Raw genomic sequence first — 22,247 nt, forward strand, 5'->3', positions numbered from 1 at the left:
ATTAAATTGGAATAAAAAATTATAAATAATGCAATTATAAAACTTGTGACATTTTACACTTTATCTCTGCACAAACCTATGGCGTGTTCTCGCCATCTGGGGAACTGTTTAAAGATTTTAGATTTTAAGATATTTAGATTTTTTTTTCTTTTTTTCTAAGTACATCTTAAAATAAAATAATCTCTGTAACAAATCTCACCACACCTCTGTGCATGTTTCTGATGGCAGACTCTTTTGATTCTTTTATCTCGAAGATATCTGTATCATAAACAAACATGATTGCTTTATGGATGTTTCAAAATCTAGGATGTTGTCTATCTAGGCAGCATTTTTTACACACCATAAGCCATGCGCGTAATTTGCAGGGGGGTTACAGGGGTCATGACCCCCCCAAAAATCAGATCCAACTAATATAACCCCCTTAATATCATAACATCATTCAGATTAAAATAATATGAAATATTCAGAATGAATACTTTTGTTCGTTTTCTTTATTAATTTCATTTGCCAGCAAGAAAGATAGTATCATATTTTAAATAATCTGTAGTGTAAATTAGCATGTTATCTTTTACACAAGAAAATTATTCATATGCCGCGAGTGTAACCCCCCCAATGGTAGACCCAAAGTTACGCCCTTGCCATAAGCATCTATAACAATATTTTGAGGCATTAGGTAGAGAATGGTAAACATATCAGTTTGAAGCACATGAAGCTGTCTAGTTAGGGAACTCGTTTGGGTTTGAACCTCTCTCTCTCTCTCTCTCTCGCTCGCTCTCTCCCTCTCTCTCGCTCCCTCTCTCTCTCTCTCTCTCTCTCTCTCGCTCTCCCTCTCTCTCTCTCTCTCTCTCTCTCTCTCCCTCTCTCTCTCTCCCTCTCTCTCTCTCTCTCTCTCTCTCTCTCTCTCTCTCTCCCTCTCTCTCTCGCTCTCTCCCTCTCTCTCTCTCTCTCTCTCCCTCTCTCTCTCTCTCTCTCCCTCTCTCTCTCTCTCTCTCCCTCTCTCTCTCTCTCGCGCGCGCACTCTCTCTCTCTCTCTGTGGGCGTGGTTTAATCATCTTAAGGGCAGGTTGTTTGTTTCACCTGAACAGTGACGCACAGTGAACATCACTGCGCGAGAACAACTCCGTAAACAGGTGAGGCTGAAACTACTACATATAATTTATTATGTAACCAAAATTCTAGTATATTAGGGTTTTATTTCTGCTTTAATTATAACGTAATTGATGCCGACGATCACTGAGATTTATTTCAGAAACAACTATTAAAATGTTACATTTGTACACCGTGTTCGCGGAGTTTTACCCACTAATTGTCTTCTTGCTTGATTTCTGATCATTCGTAATGATGTTGATCATATTGAAATTAGGTAGGCTAAAGTGCGTATGATGCTAATTTTATACTCCGTGTATTTAATGATCTTCATGTTTTAGTTTATTTTCAGAATGTCTTCGAGGCCTCACGAGAGTCCTCCGCCCTATGATTATCACACAGAGGATGGATAGTAAGTGTTGAGTTTCACCTCAGTCTTTCTCTGGAATGTGTTATGTTTTTTGTTTTTTACCTCTTTTGCCTTTGTTTTTTATAGAGATTAATTGAACAGCACAGCCAGAATTAACTGTACAAATTAAATAAATATAGGGATATGAATGTCTATTGGGTGGTGCGTGTTTCCATATTTATGTGACCAATATCGGTAGCGACCGATATTTGTAATTTCATACAATTAAGATTTTTTCTTATTTTATTTTATGTCCCTGTTACAAGTTTCAGGATAACTGGCAATTCACTGATACTGATCAGTGATTAGGCTATTATATGTTGTGGCTGAAAACTTTTTATTTGATAAATATACTATCAACTATTATATGATTTGCAACAATATAAAACTCACACTAGCACACTTTAACACGCCAAATGAAATTATACAATAGAATATTGAACATGCTTGGTGTAGGAAAAATTACATTGTTTGAAAGAAAAGTGTTCCTGTAGGTAAATCTTTTCTAGAGCATTGTGTTAGCGGCGCAAGGTTGTGGGTTCGATTCCCAGGGAGCACATGTTAGGTAAAAAAATGTTAGCCTGAATGCACCGTAAGTCGCTTTGGATAAAAGCGTCTGCTGAATGCATAAATGTAGAAAAAGAATACAGAACAATACTGATATCTTGCATTTGTGTGAATATCACCAAGTCAGAATATATTGCGGTCTAAAACAATTTATCTCTAAAAAGCAAAAAAAAAAATAATAATAATATGGCACTGGAATATTCACTAATGTCTTGCATCCCTCATTCAAAGATTTAGGCTTTAGTTTGATTTGTTAGTCCGAATGTATTGTGTCCTTAAACAGTTTTCCCCATTTTCTCTCTAGTAATGCTCCCTCGCAGCCTGCGTACTCGTATTATCCTGATGATGAGCTCCAGCATTTCTACCGCTGGACGTCTCCGCCGGGCATCATAAAGATCATGGGCGTCATGTCGATCATCTTCTGCGTGGGCATCTTTGTGTGCGTGGCCTCGACTCTGGCCTGGGACACGGATGCAGGAGCGGCTGGATTCAACACATATGGAGGCTCTTATGGAGGTTCTTATAGTGGCTCATACGGAGGCTCAATGGGTGGAGGATACGGCTATGGGATCCTCGGCTCTCAGAACGACCCCAGGCAGGGCAAGGGTTTCATGATCGCCATGGCCATCATGACCTTCATCATTCTGCTCGTCATCTTTATCATGATCATCTCACACCAGAAAGTCGCTCAGGGAAGGAAGTTCTACCTAGCCGTCATCATCATCAGCGCCATCATGGCTTTCCTCATGTTAGTTGCCACCATAGTCTATCTGGTGACGGTTTATCCAATGGCCCAGTCGTCCGGAACGATGCAGTTCAATCAGGTTTATGCCTTGTGCGCCCCTTACCAGCAGCCTCAGATGATGGGGGCACTCATGAACCAGTATCTGTATCACTACTGCGTGGTGGATCCTCAGGAGGTGAGCACGAATCATATAAATCGTGTAAATCACAATTAGAGTTGTGCTCTAGTAGGGTTTACAGTGACCTCTTTCTGTTTCTCATCCAGGCAATCGCTCTGGTTTTGGGCTTCATTGTCACCGCGGCCCTCATCATCATCATGGTTTTTGCCATTAAAACCCGTCAAAGGATCAATTATCACGGGAAGGACAACATACTATGGCGCCGTGTGAAAGAAACTGGCGATCAAAACTCGCCACGGGATGTAGAGGATTGGGTGAGCATGATGTTATTGTTCTTTGCATTGTTAGTTGAAGTTTCATCTGTTCTCAAATGATTCTCCTACAATTCCTTTAGGGAGAAAATGTCTCAAACTAGTCATTAGTTAACATCGAGTAGGCGTAGAAATAGTTAGGAGGAAATGCCAACACATTTAATCAAACATTTACATTTTGATGTAGAAAGACCGAAATTTAGTTTCTTCTGAAACATACATTGATAATCTTTTTTTTTGGGATATGTCGATCTCCAGCCCTGGAAAAGTCGTAGAAATGTAATTAAAATAAATCAATCATAAATCAGTAAACCGATTATATATAATAAAAAAAAATACAAATCATTGCAATGTAAGTCGATTGGAGTTGAATCTCCATAAAAACATGTCAAAAGTTATCTGAAACAAATGCACTATAAAAAAAGAAAGAAATGAAGTGCATTATATTAGAAAATACCATTACAGTCCTACTACTTCAAAATTTCATTTTTAATTCATTCAATGTATTACTTTACTTTTTTTTTTTTATTTACTTCTATGTGAAATTCAGCAGTTACTGAGTGAAAATCCAATTGTTTCCAATAAAATCCGACACCAAATTTCACCAAAGGTGCAGAACTCCTGAGAAACTGAGATCTCCTTTGCTGCCCATTTAATGGTGTTGAAATGCCAATTACTATGTTAAAGATCATTTATGACTTTTAGTGATCACTCCGCTGTGAGCCTTTGTCCTGGAATGTAATGGTCTACCGTGACTTGAAGGACTATAATTTGGTGTTTTCTATACAGAAGGTCTATTCTACTCATGATGAAGTTAAGATCAGCTTAGATTGTACACCTGTGCTCAACAAAGAGTTATTTGGTTTCCTTCGGTCTCCACGTAGCATAAACCCGTTTATCTCTCGGGGGAATTGTCTGCGTCGTTGTCTATATCTTTTAACGCGCTGTATGTGGAAAGACCTGTTTGCTTGTGTGTGTTTGTGTGTGTGTGTGTGTGTGTGTGATGGTGGTTGAGGAAGAGAAGAGCGTGCCGTTGGTTTCTGGGTGTGGTTTGTTGACAGCGTTTCCCTCACATATATGTGCTAGACATGTTAATGGTGCTTCACAGAGACCTCATTTTCTTTGTAAAATCTTAATGTGAGTTGGTTTTCGTTGCATTTAGAAAGCCATTCAGTGGATCAATGTAAATAAACAGTTTTTTAAGGGCATATATGTTGTAAATCTGAAAGATTAATACCGGATCTGAATAGAACATCAAGATATTTGGGTTTCCATGCAAACATAGATAATTCGTTTAATGCTCAAGGCAAACTGGTTCAACCAGAAACTCGAATCTATGTGCAGGAAAAGGGAACATGTTTTTGTTACTGCTGTTTGTGTTCAATCAGACTGCGATTCTATAAAACACACAGCTAGAAAAGATGTGGAAAGCTCCTTTAAAGCTTTTCTATAGTATCTGTTGACTCCCTCAGTCAGGATAGACATGTTGAAACATGTTTTCCCCAAAGAATCCACCCAAAGCACTGGAAACTGACAGCAGCATTTGAGTGAAACCGTCCAGAAATGTTAACTTCACGTGACACTTCTTAATTCTTTAGCAGTCCCTCTGATTATATTAATTATGTCTTGTTCTTATTGCTGTAATGGGGACAAAACGATGCAATCTGTAATATGCAGTTGCACGTACACCTGTCATGGCAGTATTTGCTGTACTGAGTTTAAATTATGCATAAATAAATAAATATGACTATTTTAATCTCAAATTTTCTCACAGGTGAATGATGTGAATGGAGTCCCTGAACCGCTGTTGGCTGACTATCCGGTCAAGTTTGGAGGGTCTAGAAATGATCTAGATGACAACAGCACCAATTATGACAAACCTCCTTACAGTGAAAGTCCTGTGTGAGTATGGCCCTCATCTCATCGCTGCGTTTCTGCATGTGACGGAGTCCGGCTTTGAACACAACGCTCCTGATTCTGATCCGTTTTTAAAAATCTGATTTTGGGACATACTGATGTTTTGAAAGTGTTGAAATCAGGTCTGTGTGTTCAGACGGTATACTCAGTGTATCTACATACTGGAATACTATTATTATTATTATTACTAGAAAATACGATAATGACAGTAGAAGAAATATGATTATGATGTGTACATTTAAATAAAAAAAATTAAAATAAAATAAAAAAATATAAAGTAGTACGATTTTATTTAGAAACTTAATAAGTTAGAAATTCATTAAAAAATATATATTCAAATCTATTTGCATTAATTTATTCTTCTGTATTGTGGTACATTTATTATTATTATTATTATTATTATTATTATTATTATTATTAAAATTAGCATAAAGACAAAGAATAAAATAAATGATTAAGACGTGTCTGTTTGAATTTAAAAATATATATTATTATTATTATATTATATTATTATATTATATTATTCAAAAAAAAAAAAAAATAATAATAATACAATTAAAACATTTGTAATAAAATGTTGTTTACAAAACTTTTTTTTTTTTTTCCCAAAGCTATCTACATACATTTGTTGCACTTTATTGTTCTACAGCTTATTAAAATTAGCATAAAGACAGTATAAGAAATGATGTTAATGTTAATATGATATGTTAAGATGTTAATATGAAATTTCAAAAACAAGTTTGAATTATAATTATTTTGAAGTGTTTTTTTTTTTCAAATATATCTAAAAACATTAGTTTAGTACACTTCAAGTTCGATCTCTGTGCTTCATCACTGTTTGATAGTTGATCAGCCTGACACTCGCACAATGCTGTCATTTGCATAAAGGGAAATTAAAGTGGACAGAGTCACAGAACCGGTCGTGCAGAAGCGCTGAATAACGACTCATCAGATGTCATGTGAGACGAAGGGAGTTTTCTCATTCTTTCGCTTCCTCGTTTCGGTGTTCCTCTCGGATCTGAATAATTCCTGAAAATGCTGTTCCTTCTGGAGACTCAGCGTGAACATAGTGTCAGTTCAGACAGCGTGACCAGTTCCTCAGATATGTAGACTCATGTAGTGCAGCACACAGTAGAAACAATGACGACACTGTGGAGGAATGAAAACAAGCTTTCGTGATGTAATCTGCCCTGCTTTGTGGTTATGAAAGAGCAAATGGCTTGTCTTTATGTGCATTTAAAGTTTGCATGATTTCTGGGTCAAATGTCTGCTCATGTTTGTGTTGTTTAGGGAGATTGAGCGCAGTGTGCAAGTGCGTAGTTCAGTCCCGATGAGCAGTGGGTCAGAGATGAGCAGCTCTGCAGGACGGCCCAAGAAACGGCGCGCTGGACGCCCACGAACCGCTGAAACCGACTACGCCTCCTCCGGAGATGAGCTGGACGACGACGACGACTTCTCCAGGTGAGTTACCTGCTGAGTTCAAGCTCTGGGGTTATAAGGCACTCTGACATTCGAGATGAGATGCATCTGGTTTTGTTTCTCCAGTGAATTCCCTCCCATCATTGATAATGAAGAGAGAGAACATTACAAACGGCTGTTTGACGAAGACCACCAGGAGTACAAGAAGCTCCAGGCAGAAATGGACCAGATCAACAAGCGTCTGGCTGAAGTGGACCGTGAGCTGGATGACCTGCAGGAGGGCAGTCCTCAGTTCCTGGTATGAAAAGATTCAGACTCTCGAGAATTCTCATCACTGAGAATTACGTACTGGAATATTCTCATTATTTATTATTATTATTATTAAATTACCATAAAGACAGTTCAAGAAATATGATTATGAAGTGTAAACATAAATTAAAATTTAAAAAACAAAAAATATGGCTACTACTAATTATTATTATTATTATTATTATTATTATTATTATTCAAATTAGCATTAGTACAAGAAATAGCATTGATTAATAATTAGAAAAATATTAATTTCTATTACTGAGAATTAGTAAGGACTGAAATACAATTTTTATATTATAATTGGTACTATTAAATAGTTTTTAAAATTATTATTTAAATTATTTATTATTATCAAATTAGTATTTATTATTATTATTATTATTATTCATTTATATAACATTAAATATGTATTATTTTTATTATTATTATTATTGTTGTTGTTCTTATTATTAAGAGTATAAATATTAAATGAGAAAACCGTGCAAAAAAAAATATTATTATGATGTGTAAATAAAAATAAAAAAGATTAAAATTAAATCCCATTTCTGGCATGAAAAGTCTTCTAGAATCAATTATAATTATCATTAATCCTCATTAAGTACTGGATTATTATTATTATTTCTATTAAATTAATTTAATCGTAACTTATTTACTTATCATTACTTATTTAAATTATCATTAATATTATTTGTTTTATTATGCCAATTGTAATTATTATACTGATTATTAAAAATATAAATGTGAATTCAAATCAATTATTTATTTCCCTTTTTTTTCTCTCTTTTAATTTTGCATTGAAACATGACTTGCGTTTTGTAAGCTTCACCCATTGGTGCATGACTTGTTTGCCTGACGATGGAAAGCAATTACTTGTGAATAATTAACGTTAGCATGGGAAAAACTTTTTAGTCACTTGTGCGTGTTGCTGACTTCAGTCATTCTCTCGTAACAGGACGCCATGGACAAGTACAACGCGCTGAAAGACAAAAAGAGGGTAAGAATGAGCTGAATCCCAGATTTCCCACAGAAAGAACAACAGTGGAGGATGTTATCTGATGTATTTCCCTCCGTCTCTGCAGAGCGGTGATTACCTGGTGAAGAAGAAGCGCTGCAAGCACCTGAAGGCCAAACTCAGCCACATCAAACGAATGGTCAGCGATTACGACCGGAGGACCTGAAGATCATTCCCATCATCACATTCGAGAGGAAGCAGTGTTGTGACCGCACACATGTGTTGATGTCATTTCCATTCAAGAGCAGGGCTGTGTTGCTTTCTAGACATTTGATAGATAATGCATGTAAATACTCGAAGCATTCGTATTGCTCAGTGCAGTATTTTCCCAGAATCCTTACGATTTTACTGATGCATCTATAGTTGTCGTTGTTTTTTTTGTTGCAGATGTCCAGTAAGCTGTTACAGATTTAACATGAACTTGTTGGTGTTTCAGCACAGTGTGTTTGTTTTATAATGTTGTTTGTTTTTATAATATTTCTATGATAATTGTGAGCAGGTGGGTGGTTTGAACTCTTGATAACTTGCATGTGTGTGTAAATCAAGCTGTGATCAGTTACAGGTTATATATATATAGCCTAAAAATGCAATCGTTTTTAAGCTGTATTTATGCAATCTTAAAAACTTTTTACATGCTGTTATGTAAATGTGTAATTTAAACCATGTGTTTTCTTTTTAGTTTTTTTACAACTATTAATAAAATCATTTTTAAGGCCTAAATGTGACCATACATTTATTAGTGCATTAAGCGTTTGTGGTTTCTGAAAGGATGTCAAGAAAATCCACGAAAAATCTATTAAACCAGTTTCTTTAATTTTAGACATTGACTGGTGTCACAAAGGTTTTGGTTTCTTTTAGTGATGCACTGAATTTCAGCAATCTAACATGCTTTTAATTTGTCACAAGCACCATGAAGTAAGAAAGTGACTGTATCTGATCATATAATGTGTTTTTATCATCTCTCCTTCGATGCTTCTTTCCAAAAGCTTAGACAGAACGAGAAACAAAACGCATCATAGAGCAGTTATTACTGATACACAGGATTGAAAAGGTGAGAAATGAATCATGCTTTTGCTTTTTAATGACTTTGCTGATTAATATACCAAACAGTTTGACCTTCCTTAATGTTTCATGCGTCATCATCGATGTCAGGTTTGGGTGAACTATGAAAATGTCATGTTTACATAATATATGTGCGCGTACTTTGTATATTTATTGTGTATTTATAAATACACAGACATGCATGTATATATTTAAGAAAAATACTGTAAGTCATGTATATATTGTAAATATATTTATATTTAATTAATATTTATAATATTTCTATTTAATTATATGAATATAAATATATATACAAATATTTGTGAAATATTTGCATGCATGCATATATATATATATATATATATATATATATATATATATATATATATATATATATATATACACATACATACATATACACATAATAAATATACACATTACACGCATATATTATGTAAACAAAAACTTTTATTTTGGATGCAATTAATCGCAATTAATCATTTGACAGCACTATATATTATATTTTTTCCCAAAGTGCATTAAATGTTTTCATCAATTGGTTTGACTTGATCAATGGACAAATTGAAAAATCAATTGAAAAATGTTACATTTAATTTTTCCTGGATTCTATTTTAATAATATAATAGGATCTCTAATCAATTGACAATTGTGTTTTACATTAACAATTTTCTATATTCTATTTTACATATTTTTAAATTATTACGTTTTAATAATGAAAAAAGCATGTATAATAAACTGAAACATTCAACAATTAAAAAAATGACTGAATAAAACCATTAAAATTTACCTTAGCAGTATTTTAACAAAGTGCTGTTAATCTCTGACTCTTTACTGAGGTACAAACTCAGATTCAGAGCTGTATCCAGCAGGACTTTCACAATGCTGAAGGAAAGAAAAATATGTCTGCTTTTCTCAGTGATGCAAAAGAGCAGCAAATGACATCCAAAAGAGCTACAGTAACAACCAAAAAACATCACTTAACCAATCTTTTTTTTTTTTTTTTTTTTACTAAGAAACACCTAGATTAAGAAACAGCAAATTCTCTCTGGATGATTCAGAAGACCATTTTCAATTTTTTGACTCTTGAATGGCATAAGTTATCATGTATTTAATATTTTAGTCTTTTTGTTTTTACCTGACTCTTTGCTGTTTAAAAACTCTTGATCTGATGCAAATAAATAGGGGTTTTTAACTCAAACCGTTACAGTCTCTCAGTCATATAATGTAAGTAGATGGGAATCACGGCTTTGAGAATCATAAAACATACACAAATAAAACCATATTAAATCCTGCGGCTCGTGACGATACACTGATGTGTAAAGACAAAACAATCGGTCAGCCAGCCCTTGAGGCATCTTCTTTTTTTTCTTACTTACTTAAAAGTGCATTACCACCACCTATCTCTCAAATGGACCATTGTCACTCTATGTACAATCTTAATTAGGAGTGTCAATGATCCGCTTGAGAGACAGTAATGCACTTACAAGTCTGTGATCTGCCGTAAAGCAAGAAGAAGAAGATGCAAACAGCGCGTGCAAACAGTTCAAGTTCATATGTATTTATATATATATGTGTGTGTGTGTGTGTGTGTGTGTGTGTGTGATTATGCAATCAGTTACTACACAGCACATGCTCATAATCCAAGAACAGTTACTTTTTATGGATTACATGATTAGATATTATTCATACAATGGCAGTAAATTATTCATAATGGGAGTCTGGACAAAACCATTTCAACCCTGAAAGACTCTGGGTGTTTAATGTCATCCCAAACCCCTTAAAAGACAACATATACCTGAAATATCTCTGAGGAAGTTAATATTTCATACATGTTAAATGTCGGTCTGTTGTCGTTTAATGGTCACACTGTTATTATTTGTATTGTACTTTTTGAGATTTAGTTAATTATTCGCTTTTTATCAACTCCTAGTGCAGTTCTTACATTAAACCCAGTTTGGCAAACCCTGGTGTAATGTAATGCTTAATGCATTTTATGATGTTGATATAAAAAATGTAATATGTATATGCTTTTTTTTTCAAATGAATATGGTTTGTTTAGTTTAAAACAAGTTTGATTAAAGTAATCTAAAAAGTAGGCAAATTAGATTAAATAAAATGAGTAACCTACTAACTACAGTTTTATGATATAATATATGATATAAAGCCTGTCAGCCAGTTCTACAGTTCTCAGCTATTGGAAGAAATAACCTAGCATTAGGTTACACTTGTGTATAGGAATATATACAGAGAAAATACCAATTGCAGATGGTGTAATGACTGATATGAATGTTTGTTTGGTTACCAAGGCGTTTTTTATGCATATTTTGTGACTTCTCATTTAGGATAATAAACATGCATTTACAATTCTGATACTCTGATGTGTTGTGGAAAGTGCGTAGAAAATGATCTCCTTATTTCATTGTTAAAGGCATCAGCACAGAATTTGAACAGATTTGTTTAAATTATTTTAATGTTAGATTCTCAACTACATTTACATTTATGCATTCGTGCATTTATCTGAATAAAAGAACGGCAGATGCACTCTCAGCTGGTCCTTGTGTTTTGTTTTGCTGGATTTCTTTTGTTTTTGGCAGCGAGGGGAGTTTTTCTTAATCAAACCATAGACTGTGTCCCATCTGTGTGTGCAGAGAATCAAGACATTTCCATATCCAACATGCCCAAGGTACACATAATGAATGAATGATTGATGGTGCTTATATATTAAGAGTTCTCACATATTACAAATAAATATACATGAGAATATAGGCTTATTAATGTTGAAAAATAATGTTTAAAAAAGTTGTTATTAAATACAGTTGTATAAATCATTAATTTAATATAAGATTTAATATATATAACATAATTATTTTATATACTACTGTACTTTATGGAATATGTGCGTAAAATGTCTATAAATTGAAATTTCCATTTACATCTATACATGGCATCTAATTTGCATATTAATGTGTTCTTGGGTCATACCATAATGAAAAATAAGTGTTATAATGACTTTTAGTAATTTATTTCATATAAGAAATATATAAGATCCGGATTATGTATATAATGTAACAATTATGTAACCTGGTATCAGAATGCAATGTGTCAGATATGAACGAAAATTACTGTAAAAATATGAATTAAAGAATATCCAGAATATCATCAAACTATGAAATATATAGCCTAAGTTATAACTGAAGCTTTGAATACCGTGTGCGAAATTAAAATTAATATCCATGCACTTCTTCTAAATTATCTGTCACTTTTTGTTCTGGAAGTAAACTACTCCTTTTATGGGAAAACAAGAAAAAAAAACGTTACATGTACAAAGTTATCTTTTTAAATCGTGAGTAATATTGGTGTAGTACGACACCGCCCTCTAGTGGCTGAATTGAATATCACACTTGTGTCGGTCAGTAGCGGTAGAGGCTTTCTGCCAGTAGGGGGCGATGTTGTCTTAAGATCCCTTTGTAACGCACTTGTTCTCATTAACGAGGAAACTGGGGCTAGTTGTTTGTTCTGTGAATTTTTGTTTCTGTATAGACAAGTACAAAAAAAAAAAAAAAAAAAACGGTTTTCACCGTTTCCCCCCCAAAAGAAATATAAAATTATATAAAATTATATTTTATATTAATATAAAATATTACCTGAACACATTTTGACTTTTACAGCGGTCCGTATGTGTCCATTTCTGCTGAGAAGTTTAAGACAGAATACAATTATCATATTGCAATTATCATAACTAAAAACACAATTAACTTATGAAGCATAGAAACTGGTCATCTGTTTTCATTCAACCGAGCAAAAACCCTTGATCAAGCTCTTGATCAGGCTGTGTGCACTGATGAAATCCTGCATGACTTGATCTGCTGACACTTCACATTCATTCATTCATTAATTCACTCACTCATGTGTACACAGTAACACCTTCAATTACAGTAAACATACAGAGGCAAAGTATGATTATCTGAGTCATGGACAGCTGAGCCTTTCTTTTACTTTTATTTTAAACTCAAACAGCATGTGATCTTTTTTTTAATAACATTAGTTCTCTCTGGAACCATCAATAAAATTGCAGTTGCATCAGACCTCAGGTAAATGTGATCTTTTTGACATTAAACAGTTGCTGGATTTCATTCTCTCTTTCAGTTGTCCAGCGAGTCATTGCACTTTGTTTTAACCTTCTTTCAAGAATTCTAAGAATGTTTGACTATCAAAAACCTATGTCTAACTTTTGTAATAAAAACTTAAATTGTTTAAAAATAAACTAATACTTTTTTTAACAAGGATACATTGAATTGACAAAGACATTTATTATGTTACAAAAGATTACAAAAAAAATATTTAGAATTTTCTATTCATCAAAAGAATCCTGGAAAAATTATCATGTTATACCAACACCACCAAAAAATTAATTAATTAATTAATTATTAAGCAGCACAACTGTTTTCAACATTGATAGAAATAAGAATATCTTTTGAGCACCAAATCAGTTTATTAGAATGGTTATAATAATATAATAAAATCATTTGATTGAAATCAGTTATTTAAATAGTAATTATGTTTAATAATATTATTACTGTTTTATTGTATTTTTGATCAAATAAATGCAGCCTTGGTGAGCAAAAGAGACTTCTTTCAAAAGCAATAAAACATTTTAATGACCTAAAACTTTTGAACAATAGTGCATATAAAGCATAAGTAGAATATATACATAATAATGTACCTCTAGCCAAAAACAAAAAACATCAGTGGAATGCTAAAAGAGCACATCACATCCTGCAACTTTCCCAGCTGCTCACTTCCTGCTGGACATCAAACTTTACGTGATTCATTATCAGTCTCCTGTCAGATACTTTGAGAGATGTCATAGAAGAGTTAAGATAAATCAGTTTGTCTACGTATTCTTCGCAGTCAGTCTCTGTTCTGCCGGAGCTCTTGGGTTCTGCTGCAGAGGTCAAGCTCAGGTCATCTGCTGCTGGATGTTCATGAACGGGAAAACCTCTCTGGTAAAGCGGCTCACAAAACACGGCATCTGCTTTTTGCCGCCCAACAGTTTCCCCCTGGATTCGAAGTTGTAGGCCACCTGGTAGTTCAGTCGAGTCAGAAGTCTAGTGATCTCCAGATCGGGACCTCCTTCCTCTTCTAGCAAATCACAGAGGGTCTGAATCAACACCGAGCCCAGAGGATGCATGAATGCACCGTAACCTAGAAAACCAGCGAACGAACATATGTGAGTGAGGAACTGAACTGTCTGTGACTTCACAAACCATGCAAACAGTGTTTTGCAGTTAATAAGTCACACCTGGAGATGTGGCGTACATGACTGCTGTGTCACTAGGAATAGAGAAGAGCTCAGACATGCCGTCCTCTTCCTCTGAGAATGAAGAATCTGTCTCCACCTCCGCTCCTGCATCCAACACGTGCCCTCGACAAGCCTGAACACCAGAAACTTGTGTTAATCAGAAACATTCAGATATGATCTGCAACGAGTTTCAAGCTTTAAGAACAATATACAGGTAAAATTATGAAATAATATCAATGTTTAGCATCCATGCATGTATTTATTTGGCGAGTCGCCTTGCAATACGTGGAGAGAAACCAAAAAATAAAAAAGCTGTATATTTTTCATAGCTTTCATTTCCTATAGGAGTCATGTGTAAAGTGTGATATATTTTTAGCCTTTACAAGTCATGTGCACAATTGTTTTGTGTGTTCACATAACACAAATGTGAACAAGTTTCATACCATTCTGATGAAAATAATAAGAGATTCAAATTAATTCTGAAGTGGAATGTAATATCAATCACAGCCATCAATATTCTTCGAAGAAAAGGTTCTATATAGAACCTTAAAAGGTTCCATCAGGCGCTACGTATTTGGAACCCCTAAAAGCTTCTATATAAAACCCCTTTTTAAGGGTTCAATCAAAAGAACCCTTTAGGTTCAAAAACCAGGAAAAAGGTTCTATATGGAACATTTTAGGGGTTCATTCATTATTTATTTTGTCCTTTCCATATTAAATATTTCATATAATTGACAAACATCAAGACCCTAAAATGTAAAAATGAAATTCACATATAAAAGTCACCCATGATTACTGAAAAAAAGCACAGCCAAAGTGCATAGAACTAGTCATTTATTTATATTAACAAAAATAATTACTATTACTGAAAGGATGCTACTGTAATTTCAAATATTCAAGGCTTTAAATGTACAAATCAGCATTAAAACACCAACCATTTAAAAAATCTCATAAATAATTGAAAGTAGATTAGAGTTTCACCTACATCTACATATTACAAAATAAGTCCTTTATAAAATGACATTAATCTATCACTAATAAATCATGCAAATATACAGATTCATCTAAATTCCCATCAGGGTTAGTACAACATCAAGTACCTCAAAACTACAAATTCATATTAATATAACTCATAAAGAATTGTAATTACTTGTAATTGTAATTATCTTTTCTTTCTTTTTTTTGCTTCTGGAGAGTTTAAACAGGTATTGCTCAACAAAATTCATCATGTTAGTGATGTGCTTGGGGTATTCTACACTGAATATGAAATAACTAGCAGAGGCACTCCATTGCCTCCATCACATCCATTTCTGCACTCATGATGTTTACACCTTCCATATTGATGCTGGCTCTTTTTGCATGGAGGGGGTTTGAAGCTTCATGAAAAAATATAGCCAGAGTTGGCTTTACTGATTCCTGCAAGTTGGAAAACATATTGTTTGTGAAATAACTTAGAATCTTGCATACTTTCTTCCAAACAATTAGGGATGTGACTGACCATTTTTTACCACAGTGGTAAGGGCCAATTCAATGTTTCACGTTTCAGTATAAATACGCTGTAGAAACATTGACAACTTAATTACTAATGGGTTTAAAACTTATAAAAAGTAAATTACTTTAAAAAAATTATTTCTCTGACTTACCACAACAATATTTCCGTCAGAACATCAATTTAAATCAGCAGACGGGGATCAATCTCTTCTCGACCGTCGAAATTCAAAAACGTGCACTGCACTCGCGAGACAACGCTGCGTGAACATGCTCGCGCAAATGCAAACAAATTGTTTATTTTTTTTTTTTTTATTTTTTTTTTGATGACTCCCCTCATCCCCTGAGGTAACAAAAACTATATTGAAGGGGTTTTATGTACAGTAGTCAACAGACGACCTTATAAAAAATAATAGATCCTTTTATTAGTTTGTGGATTTGCTTGAGCTAGAAAGAGCTAACTGAACATAAATAAAATGTGCAAAAGGATTTTGAAAAAATACCCTTAGAAATAGCTTCTGTACAGCATTACTTCATTAGCTTGCGTCTGACCTATATTTATATCATTTTATGCAGTTAATCAATATCACATGAAGAGTGCCATTTAATTTTTTCTCCAAAAATCATAAAATGTGATATTAAGTTAGCGGTACTACAAACTATAATTTAATTACAAATACAAAATGTTGCAGAATAATGTAATATATGAATGAAAAATAGCCTGAACCTTTGTGCCAAAAGGAATCTTTCCTGTCATTATAAAACCTTTTTAGCAAAAAAAGTTTTTGGAGTTGAGTAAAGAACCCTATGGTTCTATATAGAACCCCAATGAACCCTTTTTTCTAATAGTGTGTTGTCATAACGTTCACCTTGGAGATTCAAATTGTCTCTTTTTTGAGACCCCAGGAGCACAAATTCAGACCCAGAACAATAAAACCCACAGAAGAGGTGGGAGTTCAAAGGAGGAATCTTTATTATTACCAAACTGTAGGGAGAAGAAGAGTAGATATAAGTCATGATCTGCAAGATTAACCACAATCTGATGTGATCTGACCACCTCAGAGATCTGACCACCTGTTGAGCTGCTGCAAGAGCTTTTGGAGCACAGCAGCTGTGGTCAAAGAGTTCCCGTGTGTTCTGATTGGTGGATGATGATGATGAGTGGATAAAAACTAGAGCAATCAAATAGTGAGAGAGTGATCTGCTCACCTGGTTATGTTCGTAGCGGGATCGTGAATCATTTGAGTCAGTTCGGGGACCGCGAATCATTTGCGTCAGTTCGGGAGTTCAAAGCGGGTTCGCGAATCATTTGAGTCAGTTCGGGAGTTCGGAGCGGGATCGCGAATCATTTGAATCAGTTTGGGAGTTCAAAGCGGGATCGCGAATCATTTGAGTCAGTTTGGGGATCGCGAATCATTTGAATCAGTTCAGGAGTTCAATGCAGGATCGCGAATCATTCGAGTCAGTTTGGGGATCGTGAATCATTTGAGTCAGTTCGGGTGATCGGAGCGAGATCGCGAATCATTTGCGTCAGTTTGGGAGTTCAAAGCGGGTTTGCGAATCATTTGAGTCAGTGTAGGGATCGCGAATCATTTGAACCAGGTCGGGAGTTCGGAGCGGGATTGCGAATCATTTGAGTCAGTTTGGGGATCGAGAATCATTTGAGTCAGTTCGGGAGTTCGGAGCGGGGTCGCGAATGATTTGCGTCAGTTCGGGAGTTCAAAGCGGGTTCGCGAATCATTTGAGTCAGTTTAGGGATCGCGAATCATTTGAACCAGGTCGGGAGTTCGGAGCAGGATTGCGAATCATTTGAGTCAGTTTGGGGATCGCGAATCATTTGAATCAGTTCGGAGTTCAGGAATCATAGCTGTATATGGCATTAATAATTTAGTAGATCTAATTACGTTTTGCGTGTTTATGTGTGATATGTGAACTTTGTGTGCCTTTTAACAGTATCAAGTATATTCAAAAACTAAACAGATCATGCCTAAAAAGAGCACGCATCTAGGCTAATGTAAAGTTACATGATGAAGTCATACTAGTGCTCATGTCGCATGTGCATTTTCAGTGCGTTCTTTCACTGCATTATTCGGTGTATTCAAATGCATTTATGAATGCATGTGAATATCACAAAATTCAAGATAAGGGGGTTAGAAAATAATTTTATGTAGTTAATCAACATGAAGAGTGCCATTTCAGTTTTTCTCCAAAAATCAGCATGATTAAAACTATTTATTACTACAAACTATAATTTAATTACAAATACAAAATGTTGCAGAATAATGTAATATATGAATGAATAGTAGCCTAAAGAACCTTTGTGCCAAAAGGGTTCTTTCTTGTCATTATAGAACCTTTTTAGCATAAAAGGTTCTTTGGAGTTGTAAAGAACCCTATGGTTCTATAAAGATCCCCATTTAACACTTATTTCTAAGAGTGCACTCTCAGAACTAAGGTACAAAAGTTGTCACTGGGGAGGGTACCTTTTTTAAAAGGTACACTTTTGTACCTAAAAAGACATTATTGGTACCTTAAAGATACATATTAGTACCTAAAAGGTACAGAAGTGTATCTTTGAAAAGTACTGCCCCAGTCACAGCTTTTGTACCTTTTTTTTCTGAGAGTGTGTGCAAGCAGTAAAAAGATCAAGGGATTTTGTCTGTGAGAAAGTTTTCACTAAATGCACCTGGATGAGGAAGAGTTTGCTCTTGTCTGCCATTGACGGGCTTCCGAAGTAACTGTAGATCGTGGCCAGTTTCACTGGTCGTCCGTCAGCGCCAAACACAACACCCTCCTCACCGTGACTAGATATGACGCCCACAAAACACTCTTTGACCGTCTTCTTACTCTCTGAGGATGAAACACACAAATAATAAAAGTTAGTGGTGGTGTGTAATTAAATATAATGGACAGATTCTGCACTTTGAGCTCATTTGTTCCTATTGTTCATGAGATCACAATCTCTTCCATTCATTTTGTGTATCATATGTTCAGTTTGTCTCACTTTTAGTCACTGACAAGAAGTTTTATTGCTCATATGAATCGCTTATTTTATTAATTTGTTTTTTTTTCTGATCGATAGCTAAATCAAAGCATGAATTTCTTTGCATATTAAAATCAAATAGTTTTTCAAGTGTTTTTCCAGAGGTAAACTGTTTAATCTGTGCTAGCTGCTAATGAATGATGACAGCATTATTAACAAGCAGGACTTTGGCACTGATTAATGACCTCATGTAAAGTGTTTCTAAGAAACCAGAGAGAGAAAAAAAAGCATTCTGCTTGGAAAGAAATAGATTTTTTGTATATAATCATTAGACTAAACATTGTTACCTGCTTTAAATGCTTCATAGATCTCATTTGTGTCGATGTCCGTTCTGATGTGCACCGAGAAGCCGAGCTTGGAGAGGATTTTGTGAAGTCTTCTAGTGTCTCTCTTCACCCCGTTCCTCTTGTTTAGATCCGCATCGGAGTAGAAGTTCTCCATGGACACGATCAACGCTCTGTTGTTCATTCTCGTGTTGCTGTGAAAGGAGATGTACCTCTCTCTGGTCTAATGCAGTATGATCTGTGTGTGAATGAGGAGAGCTTACTTTATGAGTCTGTCTGAGCGTCATATAACAGGTGAGTCCAGCTTTTATGAGCCTCATCACATGTCTTATATGCTTTTCTTATTTTGTGCGCTTTACTTTGTATCAATAGCTTTTTTAGTTTCTAAGTGCTAGTTTTTAACGTGTAAACTGTTGTTCAGACCACTCCTGAAGAAGAACATGATGTTGTTGTCACATATGTGTTAGACTGGATTTGGCAATTTGAAATATTTTTATAAAGTGTGGATTTTCCGCTTGTTTGTAAGCAACCAGTTCTTTTCAGTTTTTAAATTTCAAAAAAGACAAAAAGCAGAGAAATGAAATTTCCCAGAACTTCACTTCTCACATGCGCCTCAGAGTGGAAGATGACTTTATGGTCTCTTTAATAACTTTGTTATAACTACAATTTTTAATTACTACAATGCTACTCTATTTTATGCATTCTTATTTTCACCAGTTCAGGTTATTGTAATATTTTCAAACGACTTCAAATGTCTCATCATTGGAAGCCAAAATGTTCAAACTCCTTTTTTCAGTCATTATAAATGTATAAAGAATCTAAACACTAATTTAAGCCATGCAGTTACATGCCAAACATCTCATAAGCAGAAATAATATGCCGCGTTTCCACCGAAATTACCCGGAACATTTGTACCAGGAACTTTTTTTCCCAGGAACTTTTTTCCCCCCAGACCTGTTGCTTTCTGCGTTTCCACCGCGGTGTAAAGTACCGGGTAGATTAGGCAAATAGACTGATGACGTAGGTCTGCGCGCGTTTCTCAATACAAAGTACAGCTGATAAAAAAATAAATAAAAAAAGTACGCTGATTTTGGACGTGCATCCTCGGTAGTTGGTTCAGACTTTGTGCATTCGTCTCAGGAGTGTGATATCCGCGACGACGCAAGCCCGGTAAATCTATAAACAGCAGCGTACTTGATAACTTCAGTCTGGTCGTCATGGCTACTGCAATTTTCCTTACTGTATATTTACAATAAAACGAAATATGATATCAAATACCACTGCCTCCTTTCGTTTTCATTTAAGCATAATAACAGCTGCAGAAATGTACTTAGTTCAGGGAAATGTGTATATGCAGCCATTACAATGAAACGAAATATTATATAAATTTGCCTTTTTAATTTTCATTTTAACATATAGATAAATTGAATACAGACCAAAGAAAACCTGTTAGATTTACCCCGCAGCTGAATTATATGTTATGTTTAACCACTAAAGACACATCAGAGCCAGCGGCACATATCAGAAGGTCTATCCCAGGAGAGGCTGCTCTCTGCGGATACATGAGGACTGAGCTCCCGCTGATCGAGTGGAGCTCACCGTCTACGAGATCGGCGAAACACATTTTTTAAATAGGCATGATCTTTATAAATAAACCATAGATTTGAGTTTTAAACAACTACTTCTCGCCTGAAATACTTTTAAAATTACATTTCATGACACAATAACAGTAATATTTGAAAATTATCCGAATAAATGGTGGTTGAACTCAACCAATGCTGCGTGAACTCAGATTGCTTTGGCTACTGCAATTTTCCCCTCAGTATATTTACAATAAAACGAAATAGGATATAAAATACCACTGCCTCCTTTCATTTTCATTTAAACATAATAACAGCTGTAGAAATGTACTTAGTTCAGGGATAAGTGTAACGTTATATACAGCCATTACAATGAAAGAAATATTATATAGACTTGCCTTTTTATTTTCATTTTAACATATAGATAAATTGAATACAGACCAAAGAAAACCTGTTAGATTTACCCCGCAGCTGAATTATATTTTATGTTTAACCACTAAAGACACATCAGAGCCAGCGGCACATATCAGAAAGTCTATCCCAGGAGAGGCTGCTCTCTGCGGACACATGAGGACTGAGCTCCCGCTGATCGAGTGGAGCTCACCGTCTACGAGATCGGCGAAACACATTTTTAAATAGGCGCTGTCTTTATAAATAAACAACAGATTTGAGTTTCAAACAACTACATTCTCGCCTGAAATACTTTTAAAATTACATTTCATGACACAATAACAGTAATATTTTGAAAATGTTGATCCGAATAAATGGTGGTTGAACTCAACCAATGCTGCGTGAACTCAACCAATCAGAATGTTTAGCGCCAAAGTCCCGCCCCCGAAAGTTCCTGAACTTTAAAAAAGTACCACCTCGCCAGCAGGGACTTTCTGGGGGGCATTTTTTTACCCGGAACTTTTATTTAGTTCCTGGTTCCTGCGGTGGAAACACACCAAGTACCGGACCAAGTCCCTAGTTCCTGGGTAAAGTTCCTGCGGTGGAAACGCGGCTATAGTCATCACAGTTAAATGAAACCAGGCATTAGTGTTTGTGACCAACAGGCCATGTTGAAATCCTGCATGTCGGGACTAGCTGTCAACTCACATCATATGAGCACTTGCAGAAGTACAGAGCTCTTACAGTAACAAGTACAGTACGGGCAAAGTATGAATACATCACAGTAACTAGCTTCACATTCAGTCAGCACAGGAACTGGATTATCATAACATAAGTGTTTCCCAGAAATGGTGTTTCAGTTAAAATGCTGCTGCAACACTGATTTCACACGGATTGATTTTGAATTTAGTAAGACAACTCAGATTTTTTTCCACCACTAAGACCCTTTAGGGGCTCCGTACAAATTTAAATTCATGATTGTATTTATTTGGTGAGAAGACATTCAATACATTTTTAACAACTGTTGGAGAAAACGGGTTGCACACACACACACACACACACACACATGCAAACCTCGGGATATGATGCATGCATGCGGTTGTTTGGCGCTACTGGGCATGCACACGTAAAAACAGCCTAATTTGTCACACTGTACAACATTAATTAGTATTTCTTTATTTCTATGTAGATGCAGACGTTAA

At 35.2% G+C, this 22,247-nt stretch overlaps 2 protein-coding genes across 3 annotated transcripts; one reads left to right on the top strand and one right to left on the bottom strand.

The window, feature by feature from the left end:
• Nucleotides 1–1,046: 1,046 nt before the first annotated feature.
• On the top strand, nucleotides 1,047–8,579 carry LOC113102522 (occludin-like). Of its 2 annotated transcripts, XM_026265814.1 has the most exons (9): nucleotides 1,047–1,130; nucleotides 1,428–1,498; nucleotides 2,367–2,982; nucleotides 3,072–3,239; nucleotides 5,011–5,138; nucleotides 6,444–6,614; nucleotides 6,699–6,870; nucleotides 7,837–7,878; nucleotides 7,964–8,062. In XM_026265814.1, exons 2-9 carry the CDS (start codon nucleotides 1,440–1,442, stop codon nucleotides 8,060–8,062), a joined length of 1,455 nt encoding a protein of 484 aa, XP_026121599.1. In that variant the 5' UTR covers nucleotides 1,047–1,130; nucleotides 1,428–1,439. The 2 variants fall into 2 exon arrangements, with proteins under 2 accessions (XP_026121599.1, XP_026121598.1); XM_026265813.1 differs by lacking the exon at nucleotides 1,047–1,130 and having other exon boundaries at nucleotides 1,440–1,498; nucleotides 7,964–8,579.
• Nucleotides 8,580–13,645: 5,066 nt separating this feature from the next.
• Nucleotides 13,646–19,280, bottom strand: LOC113102528 (caspase-3-like). Its single transcript, XM_026265823.1, has 4 exons — nucleotides 19,079–19,280; nucleotides 18,435–18,598; nucleotides 14,261–14,393; nucleotides 13,646–14,163 (listed from the first exon to the last, which is right to left on the bottom strand). The coding sequence occupies exons 1-4, from the start codon at nucleotides 19,257–19,259 to the stop codon at nucleotides 13,919–13,921; spliced, it is 723 nt and encodes a 240-aa protein (XP_026121608.1). The 5' UTR covers nucleotides 19,260–19,280; the 3' UTR covers nucleotides 13,646–13,918.
• Between the last annotated feature and the right edge of the window lie 2,967 nt (nucleotides 19,281–22,247).

The sequence above is a fragment of the Carassius auratus genome, unplaced genomic scaffold (genome assembly GCF_003368295.1).
Source record: "Carassius auratus strain Wakin unplaced genomic scaffold, ASM336829v1 scaf_tig00217731, whole genome shotgun sequence".
NCBI lineage: Eukaryota > Metazoa > Chordata > Actinopteri > Cypriniformes > Cyprinidae > Carassius > Carassius auratus.